This window comes from Heptranchias perlo, chromosome 1, assembly GCF_035084215.1.
Source record: "Heptranchias perlo isolate sHepPer1 chromosome 1, sHepPer1.hap1, whole genome shotgun sequence".
NCBI classification, from domain to species: Eukaryota; Metazoa; Chordata; class Chondrichthyes; order Hexanchiformes; family Hexanchidae; genus Heptranchias; species Heptranchias perlo.
Genome location: NC_090325.1, coordinates 29,065,142 through 29,087,655, shown reverse-complemented (window position 1 = coordinate 29,087,655; position 22,514 = coordinate 29,065,142). Strand labels below are relative to the sequence as shown.

At 43.8% G+C, this 22,514-nt stretch overlaps 1 protein-coding gene across 1 annotated transcript in view; it reads right to left on the bottom strand.

The window, feature by feature from the left end:
* Positions 1 to 1,895: 1,895 nt before the first annotated feature.
* Positions 1,896 to 22,514, bottom strand: part of tspan36 (tetraspanin 36) — a 31,461-nt gene continuing 10,842 nt past the window's right edge. Inside the window, exons 2-7 of the mRNA XM_067982999.1 lie at positions 19,405 to 19,596; positions 14,821 to 14,895; positions 10,244 to 10,339; positions 9,045 to 9,194; positions 6,187 to 6,270; positions 1,896 to 3,859 (exon numbers count right to left, since the gene is read on the bottom strand). Coding sequence (XP_067839100.1) covers positions 3,773 to 3,859; positions 6,187 to 6,270; positions 9,045 to 9,194; positions 10,244 to 10,339; positions 14,821 to 14,895; positions 19,405 to 19,596 — 684 coding nt within the window. The 3' untranslated portion in view covers positions 1,896 to 3,772. The remainder of the gene's footprint in view (positions 3,860 to 6,186; positions 6,271 to 9,044; positions 9,195 to 10,243; positions 10,340 to 14,820; positions 14,896 to 19,404; positions 19,597 to 22,514) is intronic.

Here is a 22,514-nt window from a genome sequence, read left to right as displayed (position 1 = left end):
ACAGAACCCTACCACAAACAGCCTTCCAGTCACCAGTTAACCATTGCCCTTTGCTTCCTGCCACTGAGCCCATTTGCCACTTTCCCTTGGACTTTTACTTTTCTGACCAGTCTTCCACATGGGACCTTGTCAAAAGCCTTGCTTAAATCCATGTAGACTACAACAAACGTGCTATGCTCATCGACCTTCGGTTTTACTGTCTCAAAAAATTCAATCAAGTTAGTCAGACACAACCTTCCTTTAACAAATCTATGCTGGCTGTCCTTGATTAATCTGAGCCTTTCTAAGTGACTTAATATTGTCCCACAATTTTTTTTCCAATAATTTGCCCATCACCGAGGTTAGGCTGACTGGCCTATAAGTACTCTGTCTATCCCTTTCTCCACAATGGTCTAACAGTTGCAGTCTTACACCAGTTTATTTTCCTAATTCCATTCTCAGTGCCTGAAAATCAGCTTTTTCTCCCCCCCCCAATTTATTACTTTGGTCGGTCTTACTCTTCCTACTTAATCTTAAACCTTATGGTGTGAACGCTGTTGCCTAGATGTTCCCCTACACTTCTCTTATCTGTTCTGGTTCATTCCCCATTATTGGATTCGGTAGTGCTTTATTCTTTGCCATCACATGACACCTTGTCAGACACTCAAGTCATGTTCCACTAGAGCTACTAACTCCAGACCTCTATCATAGTCTTGGTCCAGACATGAACACAAGAGCTAAATGCTAGGAGAGAGTAGCTGCTCTGAATATCAAGAAGCCTAAGCAAAACACTAAATTTCATGGAAAACATTCCAAAAACTGGAGTCACACTGGATAAACAGCAAGATCATTGCATATGGCAGAGACCAATCACAATACATATCTGCAGGAGTGCCTTTGGGAGGCATCCTTACTCCAATCATCTGCTTCAGTGATCTTCCTAGTCAAAAGGTCAGGAGTTGTGCTGGTTGCTGATAATTCTAGTGTTCGCCTCCATTCCTAACTCAGTAATGAAGCATCCCATGTCAACCTGCAGCAGGACCTGAATAACATCTAGGCTTGGCTGACAAGTGGCAGGCAACATTTAAGTGCCAGGTAATACCATCTCCAACAAGATCAGATCAGTCACTTCTCCAACCTTCAATGCAACCAATATTGCACTCAACATTTGGGTGGTCACTGAGCAGAAGCTTAACAGGACCAGACAAATAAACACCATGGCTATTAGAGCAAGGCAGATAGTGGATACTCTAAGAATGACTCATCTCTAGACCCCTAGAGGCACATGCACCTAGATGGGTGCAACTACAACTCTAAAGAAGCTCAACATTATCCAAGACACAGCAATTTGTTTGATCAGCATCTCTGCCCCTGGACTCAATATCCAGCCCTAGCCACTAGTGTACTGTGGCTACAGTACATTCCATCTACAGGATGCACTGCAGCAAATCATTTATTTACTTCAACAGCATCTCTCTCCCCTTGCAACCCCCACCAACAAACAGGACAACAGCAGCAATGTCATGGGACCATCAACTCCAAAATCACTGTTCCTTCATGGTCACTGGGTCAGCATCCTTGGAATTTCCTACTCATCACCACCCTCACAAGAACTGCAGGCCCACCATCTTCTCAGCACAACTATGAAGAGGCAATAAATGTGGCCTCATTAGTAACATCCACATCCTGAATTAGAAATATTCATACACCGTTCTTTTACAAGTTCTTGCCATTTTAATCAGTCTTCTAGGAACGCAACCAAAAACAGCCAAGCATTATGCAGACACTCAGCTTGGACATGAAATAGTGGGCATTATTCAGGATCTTCACTGTTGGGCAAGTCATTTATTCAGAGAAGCACGAAATAATCACACTTAGAACAATGTTTCACCGGCCATAACACACAAATCCAAAACAAAGTTTCACAATATTTTTATTAACCATCAGCATAAATTTTTTTAAACAAACATGTTGCACATGAGTATTAAAAGCTTATAGAAAGTGAAGTCTCCTAGCTCACCCTGTTACATTTGATTTACAGCAAGTTAGCCATCAGCTGCAGTACAGAAGTCAGACAGATGACAGCTTCTCAATAGTATAATATCAATTTCAAACAGTAAAATCAGCCATTGAGAAGACGATTTGAAGGACTGAGATTTATAGCTGTAACTAGGATCCAAGCTGCGACAGGCCATCATTTGCATTATGCCAAGAGTTTAGCTTAGTGGAGTGCACAAAGATTAAGTTTCAGGGTAGTAGATGGCACCCAGAATCTATTCAGCTGGCATGGGGTTTTTCCACAATGACCTTGGCCCAAGACTAAGTACACACTAATCTGGTTAAGAATTAGAAGTAAACTATTGACTTGATTTTTGAAGCTTTTCTAAAAATTCTGGACTCGAGCATCAGTTGCTACAAAGTCACGAGCTTTTAAAAGAACATCAATAATACATACTTATCCACATTTGGTTTGGAATTAGAGCTCTGAACACTGTTTACTGCAGTATTAAGTAGGGAGTGCTGAATGATTTAGGACACAAGATCCCACTGTGCCCATTCAGAAGAATTTGTGTCAGCATTTATCAGCTGACATTCAGCATCTTCACCAGAATAATTTGAAGGGGGGGGGGGGAAAAGAAAGAAAAAGCCTATAATCAGGTTACCAAAATACTATGGATACTTCCACTATTTTTTCTGAAAAACATTAAGTATTTGCCTATAGTGTAGCTGCTTGGCTAAAACCATTAGTTACAAAGAGATATGGACTTTAATTAGATTTGAAATTAAACACAATTAGCCTATAAATACATTAAAAAAGGTCAGATTGGAAAAGCTAGGACATCAATAACTGATTTGGCAGAGAAACATTAAGCTGGCTAGGTTCTTTATAGTTTAACTCATTAAGTGCTTCATTTAAAAACCTACTCCTCACCCATCCTCAGTAGTTCATTGTATCCACAGCCCAAAAAGGATCACATCAATTAAGTGGTTAGTACATCTTTTCATTTGGCCATTAGTAGCAGAGCACACATGGGGTTTTTATGTGCAGTAACTTGGGAGACGCAAAGAAAGGTCTCAAAGCATTTTTTTTTGATAGTAGTTAAAAAGGTAAACAAGAAAAAAACAGGGTGGCTACAAGAGCCCTGTGCAGCAAATATCAGAACAAAATTCATTGATTAATAAAAAGGTGGTAAGGGCCAGACCCACATCAATTTTGCAGGGGTAATGGGAAAAAAAAAGCAATGTGTTAAAATAAAAATCAGTGGAAATGAGTCACCTGGTTATGTGGTTAAATTCCCTTCAAGGAACAGGTTTCCCTCCTCCCTGGAGGCCTTCAGTAAAATGGACTTACAGTTCACTTGTTAAGATGTGAAGCCACTATTGCAGTCTCAGTAGCTTTGGATGCAGTATCTCCACACATATCCAGAAATAGTGTGCCTTGTGGTAACTAGACTTCCTGTTTTTGGTTGCAAAACTGCAGCTCAAAAAAAAAGTTGACAGCCACATGTCAAAAGCAAAGCAATTAAGGAGAGAAGGGAGTTTATAAAAAGATAAATGTGTGCAACAGGTATTGTGATCTGTACAGAATTTAGTCTCCAGTGTTACAAGTTAACCAGATTAATGTTTTGCAAAAAGGGAGGCCAAGGGTAGCTTTAAAAAAAGGTTTTGACCACTCCCATTGTATAGGAGAAGCCTGAAATTCATTTGGTGGGTCTGATCACACTTCCACTGGTTAGCATAGTGCACCAGTACTCAAAATAAGCTGGAGGTTGTGTCATAGACTTGATTTCCTTCATGCATACAATCCAGAGGGGAGTGGTTCGTAGTTTGTCTGTTTTTGTCTGCAGCCAATCACACAGACGCTGATCATTCCAAATAACTGGAGGGGAAAAAAATATTTAGAAAGCAGATCTTCAATCTGTAAAAGCACAGTCTGGTTTACTAGCATGCAGGGGCCAGGATCATAAAACTGACTTCTAGCTATCGCCACTAAGGCTAGAAGGGGATGCAAACACTTCGGGCTCGATTTTAGAAGGAGGCAGGTTGGCAGCTGGGGGGGGGGGGGGGGGGGTCGACTGGGCGCGTGGGTAACACGCCCAGTGAATTTGGGTTGCTCCGCACGCAATCGCAGCCTAATTGAAGGCACTTACCTTGGCTTCCGGGTGTCATGCTGGAAAGCTGTGCAGCAGGCGGACTGCGCAGCCGCATCATAGGCCGTCAGCTGGAGGAGTCCTATTTAAGAGGGGCAGTCCTCCACTGACTGATGCTGCAGAAAGCCAAAATTACAGCATGGAGCAGCCCAGGTGGAAGGCTGCTCCCAGGTTTAATGATGCCTCACTCCAGGTCCCACTGGATGGGGTGAGGAGGAGGACAGAGATCTTCTCCCCAGCAGATGGGAGGAATAGCCTGCCTCTGCCACCACGAAGGCCTGGCTCGAGGTGGCAGAGGAGGTCACCAGCACCACCAACATATCACGCCCCTGCATACAGTGCAGGAGGCGCTTCAATGACCTAAGTAGGTCAGCTGAAGTGAGTACACTTACTCATTCCCCTACACTCCGTCTGCCACCCCACATCTCCTTCTGCACTGCCAACACTACTCTGTCACATCACCCCTCACACCCACTCAAACCTCATCCTCATCTTACCTGCACTTACTCACCTCACCAGTACTCATCCCGCCACTACCACTCAACCCAATCCTCATACAATCTCATGGCTCTGTCTCATACATCTTTCACGATCAGCCACTACCTGTGCTGCAGCCACAGGGCATGCATCACATATGTGCAGTAGGAGGTGTAAGGCAAACGTGTCGTGAGCACGAAGGGGATGCACAAGGGTTTATCATTGTTTTTTTCCTTATATTTGATTTCTGGCCAACTCACATCACATATTATATTGTCACCACTACTGCCACGTCTTTGCGAATCTGGTCTGGTTTGTGCAATAATGCCCATTCCTGAGGATCACCATGAAGACCCACATCTGATACCACCCATTGTGTGACTGCAGAGTGGGTGTAGGTGTATTTGCAGGGCTCTTTTGTGCAGACGACAGAGATATCAGCAATGTTCCCGTGGCACCCTGGAAGGATGCGAAGGAGAAGTTGTTGAGGGCAGTGGTGACTTTGACAGCAACAGGTAAGAAGATGGTGCTTGGGCCAGCCGGGAGCAGCTCGGCATGCAGGAGGCTGCAGATGTCCATGACTACACGTTGAGTGACTGAGCCTCCGTGTGCACTGTTGCTCAGTGAGGTCCAGGAAGCAGAGACTCTGTCTGTACACCCTGTGGCGATAGTAGTGCCTTCTGTGACACATCGCTCTGCAGTTGCCCTCCCTCCTGCTGTGCAGGTGGACGTGTCACAGCACTGCGTTGTGGAGCTCCACGTGTCAGAGGTGGATGGTGTGGCTGATGAAGCTGTTCACCCTCAGAGGAGGTAATGACTGCAGCTAAGGCGGCCCCCATCTGGAAGATGTACATCTGAGGGGGTCCGCAAGGTTGGTAAATGTGTCTGGACACTGGGGTAAGTGTGCAAGTTTATGCATTTGATTGTCAGGAGGAGGGTGGTGGAGGCCAAACTTTGTCCAAAGTGACAGAGTGGCCTCCTGCAATGAGTGAGGGTCTCCCCCACCCACCTGTCAAAGGGACCTTTGCAGCTGCCACAGACTGGTGGCTGCAACATGTCCATTTGAACTAGGAGTGTTTCCCCCAGTACGGGAAACACTCAGTTGAGTTGAAAATCCCACCCCTTCTAAAATAGCCTACAAATCAGGCCTGCAAATGACCTGAACTATCGCATTAATTGGTTTAAGTGGGATCCCGCCGGCTTTAATTGCCAGCAGGAGTCCCACATGCAGGGGCTGCGCGCGCATCTAAGCGAGTCACTGGGGAACCCGGAAGTGGGCGGGTTGGAGCCGGGCTCCGGACCTGCCCCGGGAATCCCCGATTTTCAGAACCCCCCCCACCCGCCACGAACCCGCTGGCTCGGATGTCTGAAAATAGAGCCCTTTCTCTTTCCTCCACCTCAACCTCCAAGCCCAATTGACTGAGCCCACCAACCAAAATCCCAATTACCCTTACTTGGCCCAATGTTCGTTGGCAGTCACTGGCTCCTGCTCAGGAAGCTTTATCCTAATTGTCCCCAACAGTCCCAGGACATCCTAGCACTGTCGGGTGCCAGTCTAGGTTTAAACAAAAATCACTACCTGAATGATGGCAAATCCCAGGACGACCAGCATAGTATAGCTCAAAATTGACTGTAGGTCAAACTCCAACTTCGGTTCACATCCCTACAAGGAGGAAAAAAAAAAGTTAAATTGAAGTTACACTTTCCAGAATCAGAGCTAATCAATCACTAAGTTACAGTGAGGGTTTCCTGAAATTAATGCATTGTGTAGCTGAAATTAGTGTCCCTGTAGCCTACCTTACTTCTTTGTCACCCCAAAATTGACACCTCTCCTCCTCCCAGCAGCATCCCATGTGTGGCTTTCCACCTCGCTAGTCTTGAGCGAGACCTGCATTTTAACTTGCAAGGTTCCTAACACCCATTCTCCATTAGCTCCCCATCCCCTAGACATTGAAATCCTTATCCTGGCCTATAAATCCCCCCCCCATACACAAGTTGCTCCATACTAAGGCCCACCTTGCAAAACTCAGATCCTTGTTATTTTGTCCATCCTTGAACACATTGCCTAAACCCCACTGTCTAGTTTACTTCTCTCCCCACCTTCAAAACTTTTGGACAGCATCTTCATGCCTTTGGATACTGACAGTACAACTAAGTGTCTTAAGTGCAGTTCCATTTCCCTAAAGTCAAGGGAAGTTCAGCTGGCCAAGAAAAAAAGTCTGCAAATCAGACTTATTCACATCCATTTCTATCCAAAAAACTATGCCCATTTTACTGAAGTTGAAAGTCTCATGTGCCTACATAAAAAAATAGGCCATCTGGCCCCTCAAGCCTGCTCCGCCATTCAATCAAATTATGGCTGGTCTTCAACCTCAACTCCACTTTCCCATCTGATCCCCATAGAGTCAAAAAAAAATCTCTCAGCCTTGAATATACTCAACGACTCTGCATCCATAGCCCTCTGGAGTAGAGAATTCCAAAGATTCACAACCCTCCGAGTGAAGAAATTCCTCCTCATGTCAGTCTTGAATGGCTGACCCCTTATCCTGCAACTATGTCCCCTAGTTCTAGATTCTCCAGCCAGAAGAAACAACCTCTCAGCATCTACCCTGTCAAGCCCCCTAATAATCTTATATGTTCCAATGAGATCGCCTCTCATTCTTCTAAACTCGAGAGAATAGGCCCATTCTACTCAACCTCTCCTCATAGGACAACCCTCTCATCCCGGAATTAATCTAGTGAACCTTCATGGCACTACCCAAGGCAAGTATATCCTTCCTTAGATAAGGAGACCAAAGCTGTACACAGTACTCCAGGTGAGGTCTCACCAAAGCCCTGCACAATATTAAGACTTCCTTACTCTTTTACTCCAACCCCTTTGCAATAAAGGTCAACATGCCATTTGCTTTCCATACCTGCATGCTAACTTGGTGTTTCTTGTACAAGGACACCCAAGTTTCTCCGAATACCAACATTTAAAAAATATCCTGTTTTTCTATTCATCCCACCAAAGTGAATAACCTCACATTATACTCCATCTGCCACCTTCTTGCCCACTCACTTAACCTATCTACATCCTTTTGCAGACTGTGTCTTCCTCATAGCTTACTTTCCCACCTTGCTTTGTATCATCAGCAAACTTGGATACATTACACTCTGTCCCTTCATCTAAGTTATTAATATAGATTGTATATAGCTGAGGCCCAAGCACTGATCCTTGCGGCACCCCACTAGTTACAGCCTGCCAACCTGAAAATGACCCATTTATCCCTACTGTTTTCTGTCCGTTAAACAATCCTCTATTCATGCTATTACCCCCAACCCCATGAACCCTTATCTTGCACAACAACCTTATGTGGCACCTTGTTAAATGCCTTTTGGATATCCAAATATACTACATCCACTGGTTTCCCCCTCATCCTCAAAAAACTAATAAATTTGTCTAACACGATTTCCCATTCATAAAACCATGTTGACTCTGCCTAATTGTATTATGTTATTCTAAATGCCCCATTACCACTTCCTTAATAATGGATTCCAGAATTTTCCCCATCAACTGAAGTCAGGCTAACTGGCCTGTAGTTCCTTGTTTTCTCTCTCCCTCCTTTCTTCCTTCAATAGCGGGGTTACATTTGCTACCTTCCAAACCGCCTTAAAAAAAGTAATAACTTGACACTTAAGTGGCCTTAGCCCTGTTATGATTCCAAATTCATAGAATAGTTAATAAGAAAATCCTCCTTCCTATGCCACAGGCCCCCAGGAGAAAAAAAAAAACCTATCCAGATTTCTCCCAAAGCTACTGGAAAGAGTGAGTCAGAGCATCAAGCCTATTCCACACTGCATGGAAGCTCTTGCTTCAAAGGCATAGCTGAAATAGGATTCCAATACAACCCATAATTCTGGAGTGTTATATATGGCAGCAAATATGAGTGACTAGTGAAAATATTTACAGGAAATGGGATTAGGCAGAAAGAGATTGGCTAGGATTCCGGAAATGAACAATGGAACTTAAGCCAAATCACTGAGCGAGAGCACGAGAGAGAGAGAGAGAGAGAGAGATTGCATAATATAGATCACAGATCAGAGGTGTGCTTGGACCATGCATTTGGTTCCTTGAACATTGCTTGTGGGTGGATTCACTTGAACAGCATTTCAGTTTCAAGAGCCACTTCCACTGAATCTGGTATCACCATCTCAGATGTAATCAGCTCGACTACAGTCAGGATGCTGCAGTACATAGATTGGAGATTACTCCTCAAAATTAGTTTCCTCAAGAGATCCAGATTACATATTTCTCCACCCACCCCCATTCGTTTGTTTCACTTGAATTCCATCTAGAAAGCAAAGCATTTATTGGTGAGCACAGCTACATTGCTTGTAGAAGCAGATTTAATGTTGCTGCCAATCTAAGGAGGCTAAAAAAGATAAAACTCCTACTTCAGTGTTGAGGAGCTCAGGTTGGCTTGAGTTTCCTGTGCAGTTGGAGAATTGAGACTTGCAGCAGCTGAGGGGGAAAGTCTTGTTCTCTTTGATGAACCAATCAGTGTTTTCCCAGTAGGTGTAGTTCTTAATGCCACAGCACTCCATCTAGAGCAAGGACAAGAAGACGTTAAGTAAAATCCCTTTAATACAAGTTTAGTGTTTGCATGAAGTTACAATACATTGAATTCTCTGTATGGCAATTCAGCACACAAAGTTTAACATGTAATGAATAAAACAAATTACTGAACGTGCAGTAACATTTTTTGTAAGGCCAGATCATCCAACCTCTTCTACCCCTCCCACTGTGGGTTACCATATTGGGGGGGAGGGGGGGGAAGCAAGACAGGATGATCTATAGTATGCAAATAGGGCCATATTGGATTGCTGGTGCAGAAGAAAAAAAAAATCAGTGGGGGAAATAAACTGGTCTGCTTCCATTACTCATTCTACTTAATTGAAAGTTATCTCTGCATAAACACCCAATTGCATACCAGTCAACATCTTAACTTTGTACCCAAGTTCTTACCAGGTGAAGACCCTATGCTAAATGTCTGCCCACAGAGAAAAGTCAGTTTCGAACTTGGTTTGTGTAGATATGGTTAGATTAAGACTATGACTGGAGCTACATGATCTCTCGGCTACTCGAGCACTGAATAGAACCCCCCCCCACCACCCAGTCTCCATACTGGAAATGAAGTCCCATCTGGGACGTGCTTGGAGACAATTATCCAGGCAGATCTAAAATAGGAGGAAACGCCATGCAGGCCACAGAGGAGGAGAAGGTGGCTATTTCTTTCCACAGTTTACCCACCTCCCCCTCTAAGTTGGGAAGGCAGGGAAGAAACTTACTTGCCCTCTACCTTCCCAATCTATGAAATCTTTACTAGCTCAGAGATACTGCCCAAGCACCAGTGGAATTAGAAACACTGGTTTGTAGAGTCTGAGGATTTGTTGCAGCTTAAACCATTAATCCAGCTTCAGGAAGACAAATTTAGTTACAATGCAGAGCAGCATCAGCTTGTGCTTGACTTGTATTTAGACAGTTTAGTGTCTTGGTAGAGTGGTGCATTCTTGGCGATGAGATAACATTTTTAGGGGCACCCTCATTGTACAGCTGAGTAAGCAACCGCCACAAGAGCATGTTTCAGTCTTACCTGCTTCTGCAAGTAGTCCACAGCCCTGCTTGCGCTATTTTTCCCATTGTATTTCTCAAAGACATTAGCCATAGACTTATCCACACCTTCATGTACCTGTAGAAACAGCAAAACAGTACACACTCAGCACTATCTGTTTCTTCTCTTCTACTTGTAAATAAGTGAGATGTGGACCACTCTTCCAACACCATACTCCCTCCCCCCCAACCTCATGTCAGAATCAAGAACAGTGCAAAGTAATAGATCCTTCTACTGTAGTGTTGTTCAATGTTAGCCATGTGGCTAATTGGGAATCCAAATGTTGCTAATTTCATTAATTAGTCAAAGAATGAGCAGTAGTTTTGGGCATGTGCTCAATACTCACATGGGACATGCATGTGTACTTTAACCCTTGTGTTTGTTGGTGAAATGCCAAGACAGAAATCAGTGTGCGAGTGTTTGATCAGAGTGCTTTACTTCCTTGGTTACTGAATGATGGCATATGTTTGTAAATGTACACGTGAAGTACATTTACTTGTATAGTGTGTGTATATGCACGCAAGTAGTTTTCTACTACAACTAGTGCATGTGGCAGAAACAGTGTTGCCGTAGCCAAACCTGTGGCTAGTCAGCAATTTCTAATGGACACTATTCTACTGCAGTGTTTTGACTTCAAAAGCATTAATGTCTCCACTACACAATTGCAGCTGGTAACAAAAACCTCAATTTGTGCTAATACCCACTAGCCTTTTGAGCTGCCCAAACTGAGTTTGCACTAACTACACTTTCATTTCCTGTCCTGCTTGATCTGAGAGGCAAGCAGTGCACTGGCTTAGTAAACAAACCTGGGCTCTAACCTTTATTTCAATTTAACAAAAGCACTAAAATGAAGTACAAAACAAACACCTTTTTCTCTCCTTATTCCAGTATTTGAGCGATGTCGGCAGGCGGAATCAATACATAAGAAATAGGAGCAGGTGGCCATACGGCCCCTCGAGCTTGCTCCACCATTCAATAAGATCATGGCTGATCTTAGACCTCAACTCCACTTTCCTGCCCGATCTCCATATCCCTCTATTCCAAAAATCTACCTATCTCAGCCTTGAATATACTTAATGACAGTGCCCACAGCCCTTTGGGGTAGAGAATTCCAAAAATTCAACCGAGTGAAGAAGTTCCTCTTCACCTCAGTCCTAAATGGCCGACCCCTTATCCTGAGACTATGCCCCACTAGATCTAGACTCTCCAGCCAGGGGAAACCACTTCTCAGCATCTACCCCCTCAGAATCTTATGTTTCACTGAGATCACCTCTCATTCTTCTAAATGAGAAGGCCCATTCTGCTCAACCTCACCTCATAGGACAACCCTCATCCAAGGAATGAATCTAATAAACCTTTGTTGCACTGCCTCTAAGGAGAGTATATCCTTCCATAGGTAAGGGGGATCAAAATTGCACGCAGTACTCCAGGTGAGGTCTCACCAAAGCCCTGTACAATAGTAAGACTTCCTTACTCTTGTACTTTGAACTCCTGGGGAGTTGTACAAAAACAGATGATGAAGATTGAAAGCAGATGTAGAGACCAAATGCTGTGTGGAGCACTACACTCCCAGCCCTGTTGGGAATGGCATCTGCAGAATGTAGCTAAAGCTGAAACAGTCAACTGCAATTTTAGATGGAAATTTCCATTTTAACTCCACTTACAAGGGATGAGGAAAAACATTTGTTTCATCCTGAAATTAACCAAAAAAGGTAAAACTGCATGAGGGAAGTGAATGAAGTTAGAGAGGGGAAGAAAATGCTGAAGAGCTTAATTATCTTTCTAGCGAGTATCTATTGGATTCTGGTACAAAGACCATGTGACTAGCAACAATGTTAAGAGGGGACCTACTGGATTCAAAAGAAAGATCGGGGGGTGGGGGGGTGGGGGGTGTTGGTGGTGAAACAGAAAGATGGAAGTGTGTTCAGGAGAACTTTCTTGATCAGTATGTTTCTGGCCCAACAAGGAAGGAGGCATTGCTGGATCTAGTTCTGTGGAATGAAGTGGGTCAAGTGAAGCAAGTGTCAGTGATTATAGTATCAAAGTTTAGATTAGTTATGGATAAGGACAAGCAGCATTCTAGAGTAAATATACTTAATTGAAGGAAGGCCAATTTCAGTGGGTTGAGAACAGATCTGGTCCAGGTAAATTGGAATCTAAGATTGGCAGGCAAAACCATAATCGAACAATGGGCAGCCTTTAAAGAGCAGAGGTTCAGGTACAGTCTACGTACATTCCCACAAGGGGGAAAGTAGGGCATCCAGAGCCCCCTAGATGAAAAAGAGAAAGATAATGCAGAAAAAGGGAGTGTATGAGATGTCAGGTTAATAATACAAGTGAGAATCAGACAGAATATAGAAAGTACAGAGAAGGGAAAAAGGAAATAAGAGAGGCAGAGACTGAGAACAGACAGGTGGCTAACATAAAAGGGAATCCAAAAGTCTTCTAGAGTTATATAAATAGATAACAAGGAGGGGTGGGGCCGATTAGGGACCAAAAAAAATCTACACATGGAGGTAAAGGGCCTGGCTGGAGGTACTAAATAAATACTTTGCATCTGTCTTTGCCAAGGAAGAAGATGCTGCCAAAGTCACAGAGGAGGTAGTTGAGATACTGGATGGGCTAAAATTTGATAGAGATACTAGAAAAGCTGGCTGTACTTAAAGTAGATAAATCACCTAGTCTGGATGGGATGCATCCTAGGTTGCTGAGGGAAGTACAAATGGAAATTGCAGAGGTGCTGGCCATAATCTTCCTTAGATATGGGGGTGGTGCCAGAGGACTGGAGAATTGCAAATGTTACACCCTTGTTCAAAAAAGGGTGTAAGGATAAAACCAACTACAGGCCAGTCAGTTTAACCTCGGTGTTGGGGAAGCTTTTCGAAACGATAATCTGGGAGAAAATTAATAGTCACTTGGACAAGTATGGATTAATAATTGAAAGCCATCACAGATTTGTTAAAGGCAAATCATGTTTAACTAACTTGATTGAGTTTTTTGGTGAGGTAACAGAGGGTTGATTAGGGCAATGCAGTTGATGTTGTGTATGTGGACTAACAAAAGGCTATTGATAAAGTGCCACATAATAGGCTTGTCAGCAAAACTGAAGCCATGGAATAGAAAAAGGGGCAGTTGCAGCATGGATATGAAATTGGCCAAGTGACAGGAAACAGTAGTGGCAAACAGCTGTTTTTCAAACTGGAGGAAGGTATACAATGGTATTCCCCAGGGTTCAGTACTAGAACCACTGCTTTTTTTGATACATATTAATGACTTGGACTTGGGTGTGCAAGACACAATTTCAAAGTTTGCAGATGACAAAATTTGGAAGTGTAGTGAACAGTGAGGAGGATAGTGACAGACTTCAGAAGGATATAGACAGGCTGCTGGAATGGGTGGACACATGGCAGATGAAAATTAACACGGAGAAGTGCAAAGTGATCATTTTGGCAAGAAGAATGAGGAGAGGCAAAATAAACTAAAGGGTACAATTCTAAAGGAGGGGGGGTGTAGGAACAGAGAGACCTGGGGGTATATGTGCACAAATCTTTGTAGGTGGCAAGACAGGTTGAGAAAGCTGTTAAAAAAGCATACAGGATCCTGGGCTTTATAAATAGAGGCACAGTACAAAAGCAAGGAAGTTATGCTGAACCTTTATGAAACACTGGTTCTGCCACTACTGGAGTATTGTGTCCAATTCTGGGCACTGCATTTTAGGAAGGATGTGAAGGCCTTACAGGGTGCAGAAAAGATTGACTTGAATGATTCCAGGGATGAGGGACTTCAGTTATGTGGATAGACCCGAGAAGCTGGGGTTGTTCTCCTTACAGCAGAAAAGGTTGAGAGAAGATTTGAAAGAAGTGTTCCAAATAGTGAAGAGTCCAAGAGAAACTGTTCCCATTGGCGGAAGGGTCAAGAGCCAGAGGACATAAATTTAAGGTGATTGGCAAAAGAACCAAAAAAGGTGACGAGGAAAAATTTACTTTTTAAAAAACACCGAGTAGTTATGATCTGGAATGCGCTGCCTGAAAGGGTGGTTGAAGCAGATTCAATCGTGGCTTTCAAAAAGGAATTGGATAAATACTTGGAGAAAAAAATTTGCAGGGCGACAAGGAAAGAGCAGGGGAATGGGACTAACTGGATTGCTCAGAGAGCTGGCATGGGCTCGATGGGCTGAATGGCCTCCTTCTGTGCTGAAACCATTCTATGATTCGAAGTTTTAATTTTCAAAACTTCACTGCAATGCATGGAGGAAAATCACTTTTCAGTTCTGCCTATGGTTCAGTCTGTGCAGCGCAGCAGTTGCTCATCTGTACCTATAGCTCTTGCTGGCACACCAGTGAACACACATCAACAGTCATGATTATTAAAAACCCCAACAAGTTTCGATTGTTTTGAAGTTTTTGTCTATCAACCCCATCCAAAGATCAATTTCTGGAATTAAATTTCCACCCAAAGATGAATAAAATCAAGTGTGTGGGGGGAAAGAGGGGTTAGGGACAGAGAAAGGGAGGGGAAAAAAATGTGCATATTCTGCCCCAAGCCAGTTTAAAATGTACCTGTCTTCTGTAGATGAATCCCAGAACAAAGGCCGACACTTCTGCAGCAAAGATGATCAAGAGTATGAACAGGAACTATACAAAACAAAAACAAAAAAGCCAGGAAGTTAGCAACAGTCATTGAACACCACCTGCCTTGCATTTACTACCAAATGCTGAGTGGAAACTGAATCATAAAATTCCAAGTGAAGCACAGATCGTTAACAGGTGACGTATTAGACATGCATAACCTGTCAACAGACCCACTGAAGGCGGCTATTTGGCAAGCCTCATTTGTTTGCTTACTTTTTGTACAAAAGGGAAATCTCTGCCTTCGCCCCCTCCCCTCGCCCTCTGAAATGGGGAAATGCCCCTCAAAAACAATTTCAGGCAAGGAGGCATCACAATCTGACTTTTGTAACCAGGCCAAAGTGATAGATGCCTATGATGAAAGTTTAAAGTGACTGTACCTATGCCATACTATTTGCTGTCAAAGTCATCTCTTGGGCACCTACTTAAGAGGCAGAAAAGCCAAAGGTTTCTCCAATTTATTGTTGAATTGCCTCAAGGGTCCTTATCTCTCAAGTGAAGAAAACTGCACATAGTGGCCAGACCAAAAGTTTAATATAGTATGAGGAACATTTCTTTGTTTTACTGGTTTTGATGATTGTTGCTTTGCAGTAGTAGGATATGTTGATCTAGGCTTTCCATTTTGCCATTGTACCAGAAGTGAAGCAAGCTAAGAGTCTCACCCTGGAGATGCCCCTGACCCTTTCGGACCCCAAGGTCGTAAGAACATAATAGGAGCAGGAGTATGCCAAGGGCCCCTCGAGCCTGCTCCACCATTCAATAAGATCATGGCTGATCTTTGACCTCCACTCCACTTTCCTGCCCAATCCCCAAGTGTCCAAAAATCTAGCGATCTCAGCCTTGAATATATGAGCATCCACAGCCCTCTGGGGTAGAGAATTCCAAAGATTCACAACCCTCAGTGAAGAAATTCTTCCTCATCTCATGTACATGCAAACAGCAGGACACTTGTCGGTGGTAATGTCACCTGATTGACTCTGCACCCACCCACATATGATGAGTGCAGTTCTTCCTCTTTCCATTGGAAAGGCTGATCGAGAGAAGAGGGAGGAAAAAGGGAAAGCAACAGGGATGCAAACGATTATACCACCAACTCCAGGTCTACCAAAAAACAGCAGGGGAAAGCAGAAAACCAAAGATGCCTAGCACACAAGCTTCATCTTCAGCCTTTCCAACAGCATTTGTGGAAAATGTGGGCTGCCTTTCTCCTTGGGTGCAGTACTTTGCATTCAAATTTGTTGCCAATGTTCAGCCCACTTACATATTTTCTCAAACTCAATATTCTGAGCTGCCATCTCAGAATCAACTGCCCTCCCAAGTTTGGCAGCATGAGTTTCTGGTCCAAGTCATTAATACAAGCTAGAAATAGCAGTGGCCCCCACTCAACAACTCTCCCTCCCCCATTTCTGCCTGGACATAGCCAACTAGTATCCACCAATTTCTTATTCAATTGCAAGGTTTACCTTGAATCTCCATTGGTTTGAGCTTTTGTGCAGAACTTGGAAAGTGTAGCTATTGGAAGGCTTTCTAGATATCACTTCACATGATCTACCTTTCCTGATTGCATGTTCACTGCTGTTTACTAGCTAATTATTTAATAGACAATCCTCAAGTTCAATATTTCACAGTTCTCAAAAGGAAGCCCAGTACCACACCATGGACTACATCTACCAATCAATGGAGCCACTGAAATGTTGTGAAATTTCCTTTTCTCTACCACAATGCACCTATTAAAATAACATTCTATGCCATCTCCCCCTCACCTTGAAATTTTAATTCTTCTGCTAGAGTTATTACCTCCTGCTGCCCTCCCTTAGCTGATGAATCAGTACACTTCCATGTTGAGCACCACTTGGAGAAAGCACTGAGGGTAGTTAGGGCACAGAATGTACTCTGGATGGGGGACTTCAATGTCCATCAAAAAGAGTGGCTCGGTAGCACCATTACAGAACAAGCCCTGAAGGGCATAGCTGCCAGACTGGGCCTGTGGTGAGCGAACCAACACAAGGGAAAAACCAACTTGACCTTGTCCTCACCTGTTGCAGATGCATCTGTCCATGATAGTATTGGTAGGAGTGACCACCACACAGTCCTTGTGGAGACGAAGTCCTGTCTTCACACTGGTCATGTGTGGCACTACCACCATGCTAAATGGGATAGATTCAGAACAGATCAAGCAGCTCAAAACTGGTATCCATGAGGTGCTGTGGGCCATCAGCAGCAGAATTGTATTCCACCACAATCTGTAACCTCATGGCCTGGCATATCCCTCATTCTACCATTACCATCAAGCCAGGGGATCAACCCTCGTTAAATGAGGAGTGTAGAAGTGCATGCCAGGAGCAGCACCAGGCACACCTAAAAATGAGATGCCAGCCTGGTGAAACTACAATGCAGGACTACATGCATGCTAAACAGCAGAAGCAACATGTTACAGACACAAGTAAGCGATCCCACAATCAACGGATCAAATGCAAGCTTTGCAGTCCTGCCACATCCAGTCGTTAATTGTCTACCACCATTCAACAACTAATGGGAGGAGGCTCCATGAACATCCCCATCCTCAATGATGGCAGAGCCCAGCACGTGAGTGCAAAAGGCAAGGCTGAATGAAGTGTTTGCAACCATCTTCAACCAGAAGTGCCGAGTGGATGATCCATCTCGGCCTCCTCCCGATATCCCCACCATCACGGAAGCCAGTCTTCAGCCAATTCGATTCACTCCATGTGATATCAAAAAACGGCTGAGTGCACTGGATACAGCAAAGGCTATGGGCCCCGACAACATCCCAGCTGTAGTGCTGAAGACTTGTGCTCCAGAATTAGCTGCGCCTCTAGCCAAGCTGTTCCAGTACAGCTACAACACTGGAAACTAACTGAAAATTGCCCAGGTATGTCCTGAACACAAAAAGCTAGACAAAACCAATCTGGCCAAATACTGCCCCATCAGCCTACTCGCAATCGTCAGCAAAGTGATAGCACTGTCAACGACACCTTCCATCAAGTGGCACTTACTCACCAATGTTCAGTTTGGGTTCCACCAGGGCCACTCAGCTCCAGCTTTGATTACAGCCTTGGTCTAAATATGGACAGAAGAACTGAATTCGAGTTGAGGAGAGTGACTGCCTTTGACATCAAGGCAGCATTTGACAGAGTGTGGTAAGAAGGAGCCCTAGTAAAATTGAAGTCAATGGGAATCAGGAGAAAAACTCTCCACTGGCTGGAGTCATACTTAGCACAAAGCAAGACTGTAGTGGTTGTTGGAGGCCAATCATCTCAGCCCCAAGACATTGCTGCAGGAGTTCCTCAGGGCAGTGTCCTAGGCCCAACCATCTCCAGCTGCATCAATAACCTTCCCTCCATCATAAGGTCAGAAATGGGGATGTTTGCTGATGATTGCAGTGTTCAGTTCCATTCGCAATCCCTCAGATAATGAAGCAGTCTATGCCTGCATGCTGCAAGACCTGGACAACACAGGCTTGGGCTGATGTGTGGCATGAATGTTACTTGCCACTTAAGTGCCAAGCAATGACCATCTATGAGAGAGTCTAACCACCTCCTCTTGACATTCAATGGCATTACCATTGCCGAATCCCCCACCATCAACCAGAAACTTAACTGGACCAGCCACATAAATACTGTGGCTACAAGAGCAGGTCAGAGGCTGGGTATTCTATAGCAAGTGACTCACTTCCTGACTCCCAAAGCCTTTCCACCATCTACAAGGCACAAGTCAGGAGTGTGATGGAATACTCTCCACTTGCCTGGATGAGTGCAGCTCCAACAACACTCAAGAAGCTCGACACCACCCAGGACAAAGCAGCCCGCTTGATTGGCACCCCATCCACCACCCTAAACATTCACTCCCTCCACCACCGGCACACCGTGGCTGCAGTGTGTACCATCTAGTATAGTCACTGGGTCAAATCCTAGAACTCCCTACCCAACAGCACTGTGGGAGTACCTTCACCACGTGGACTGCAGCGGTTAAGGTGGCAGCTCAGCACCACCTTCTCAAGGGCAATTAGGGACAGGCAATAAATGCTGGCCTTGCCAGTGACGCCCAGATCCCATGAATGAATATGAAAAACTGAAGCCACAACCCTTCTTCAGGTCTAACTCTGCAAAGATCAGTAGGACTCTAGGGTAGAAGGCAGCCTAATCTTTCCTTCACATATTTACACAAATATTAGAGGTCAATGGATAGCAATCAATGGGGAACCTTATTTTCTCTTCTGCTCCAACCGAAGACTTTGGAAGCAAGGACCAATTATAGAACCCAAACTGATGCCCTGGCTGAGATCACTGACCAGGGAAATCAGACTTTCTAGTTAGTATAAATCAGGCAGACAGAATAGTGCCTTCACACAATAGGCCAGTGAGCTCCAGATGAGCTTCAAGAAATCTAAAACAAGCCTCGTTTACCTAAAACAAAAATCCCAGTCAGTCAATCATCCTTCATCACAAGTCAAAAATTCAAGAATGAGCAAAGTAGGAAACTAAAAATGTAACTCACCAATCCCAATCCACAGCGAGATGCAGTCAGAGTGGCATAGCATCCAATGAGTCCAATAACAAACATCACAACTGCTATACCGATGATCACCACAGCTGGGAGCACTGTGTACTTGTCTTCGAAGAAGTGTTCATAGTTTTTGTAGGTAGATAACAAGATGGCGCCCACATAGGTGAGCACACCTGCTGCAGCCTGCAAAAAAACAAGGAAAAATAAATAGTTTGCAAAATTATAATTAAACGATTTGTTAAAAGCAAAATTCAAAGAAAACAAACAAGTCATTGCATTGCAGGAGGTAGTAGTTTTGTCTACAATTGCCCAACTGAACAATGTGACCAGGAGCAGACAAGGTCATTTAGTTCACCCACAAGAAAAATACTTCTACTCCCCTTCCAAGACAGGCAGGAAGTTTGCCTGTAGGCAAGGTTTCCTTAACTGGCACTTCAGTGCATTCGTTCCTACTTCTCCCTAAAACAATATGATTCAAACATTAGGAATGGGGGACGGGACACATTAAGTGTCCAGGAAGATTGCTGGAGCAATCATTGTTTCTATAAAGCAATTTTGTAAGTAACGTAGGGTTACTAGAGAATTAGCATTAGTGGTTATATGAACTAATAATCCAGAGAACGAGAGTTGCAAATCCCACCCGTTTGAGATAAACACAGAAAATGCTTGAAAGCTGCAGGTCAGGCGGCATCTGTGGATCCTCTCGCCAAGTAGGGATACACCCCATTTACCAAATGCCAGAGCTTAGCTGCCTGTTAGTAACAACCAAGGCTTATGGATAAACTGCAAATTCACTTCATTGTTCACAGACTCTTTCCAATCAGTGTGCCATTGGACATTTGTACCATATTGTGTGTCCGCTCTGTTCCATAACTGATCTCAATTCTTTGGTCAGCAGTTACTTAGTTTAGCAGATAGTAACTAAGTTCAGTTAAAACAACAAAACTCTCATTTCCACTCTAACTGCCCCCCTACCCAAACTAAGCTCTGACAAAGCTACTTTCTTGACAGACTATTCTTTAAAAAGGCAGCTCCAGTGAGTGCATTTCTTCATTTAAAAATAGCATCTTTCTTTAACCAAAGGGTGGTTGGACATGAGTTCAGCATCCTCCATACCCAGATCAGACATTTTCTACAAGGTGCAAAGCCAAGGGTCAAATATTGTCTTTGAGAAGCACTTGGTCAGGCTGTTCAAAACCAGCTCTATCGTGGAACACCATTGGCAGAGGCCTGAAAGCAGACCGAAATACAACATTGAGGAAGACCAGTAAGAAATTTATAACGCAGCTTGGTGTTTGGACTTTACAAACCCTAAGCAGTCTCTTCCTGTTGATGAACAGGGAGCAGAAGTGAAAAAACAAGCATCAGCAATCTAGATTGCCAGAGGCCACATGGAATTTTTAAAAACTTTTTTAAAAAATGAATGCAAGATAGGCTGTTTCTTTACTGATTCTGGAACTAATAGCCCTGTATTCCCTCAATTAGAACTCACCCATTCTTTTTTGAAAAAAGGAATTGAAAAGATCTCCCCTTGCTTTCTGTTCACCACTCCTGGTAACCTGTTTCATAATTGTGCGCGCTTATATTTCCTTTCAACTCCTTATATCCCAGTCCTGTGCTTTAAAGAATGACTTTGCAGGATTCCAAATCTTAAAGCATGAAAATACCTTCATCAATACCGTTCATAATATGAAGGCCTCAAGTAACTTAGTCTTTGCTCTCTAGACATGTGGTTTCGGTGGTGGTGGTGGGGGGGGGGGGGGGGGTAGGAAGGAAAGAGAAGCCCCAACTTTATAACTAGCCCCTTAACACACCCTTCCACTTGCAAGATGCTCAAACTGAGCATCATTCTAACAGCAGCCTTGACTAACATGTTGTACAAGTTAATTGTCTCCTTTTGTGTTCTATACCTTTTTAAAGATGCAAATATCCAAGGGTGTCATTTGCCTCTATGGCCTTATTGACCTGCACATTGCACACAAGTCACTGACTGCCTAATAATATTGGTGAGTTGAGTAGACTGTCATCGCCATTTTCCTCAAAAATGTATTGCATTGTACTCCTAATAATCACTTTTGCCTTTAAATTGAATTGGCCAATAAACTGAGTAACTAAACGTTTGCAGAGCAAGAAGTTAGTAGACTACTTTATGTTGCATTGAACTACATCAGCCACCTATCTAGAGGACACAGCTGGAGTTCCGGTCACATTACAGGAAATATGTGATTGCACTAGAGAGGGTACAGAGGAGATTGATGAGGATGTTGCCAGGCCTAGAGGATTTTCGTTATGAGGAAAGATTGGATTGGCTGGGATTGTTTTCATTGGAGCGGAGGAGGCTGAAGGGTGATATAATTGAGGTGTATTAAAATTATGAGGGGCCTAGATAGAGAGGACCTATTTCCTTTGGCAGAGGGGGTCAGTGACCAGGGGACATAGATTTTAAGTAATTGGTAGAAGGATTGGAGGGGAGCTGAGGAGAATTTATTTCACCCAGAGGGTGGTGGGGGTCTGGAACTCACTGCCTGAAAGGGTGGTAGAGGAAAAAACCCTCTACTCATTTAAAAAGTACTTGGATGTGCACTTGAAGTGCTGTAACCTACAGGGCTACAGACCAAGTGCTGGAAAGCGGGACTAAGCTGGATAGCTTTTTTTCAGCCAGCACGGACACGATGGGCCGAATGGCCTCCTTCTGTGCCGTAACTTTATGATTCTATCTAGATCCCCCTGCAGTCGTCTTCTCATTCTCTTTCTGCCCTCCATTTCAATTCCCTCAATTAAGTCCAGATCACCTAAATGTCTAACAAGCAGCCCCAGTACAGACCCTTGAGTAGCACCACTTATGTAGTTGGGAAAACATCTTGCCCTTTGCTATTCGTGTGAAAAACACTTCAATTCCATGTGCTATTTTCCTGTATCTATCGAGGTACCACACACTCTTGAAATGCAAAAAAAGTGGTTGTTTTGGGGATTTATTTTTAAAATCTAAAAACTTTCCCAGTTTTTTTTGTCCCTTCTAAAATTGGTCAAACATAACCAGTCTTTTTAAAAATATTTATGCTGCAGGCCTGGATTAATTGGTTTCTCCCAAGTACCAAAAA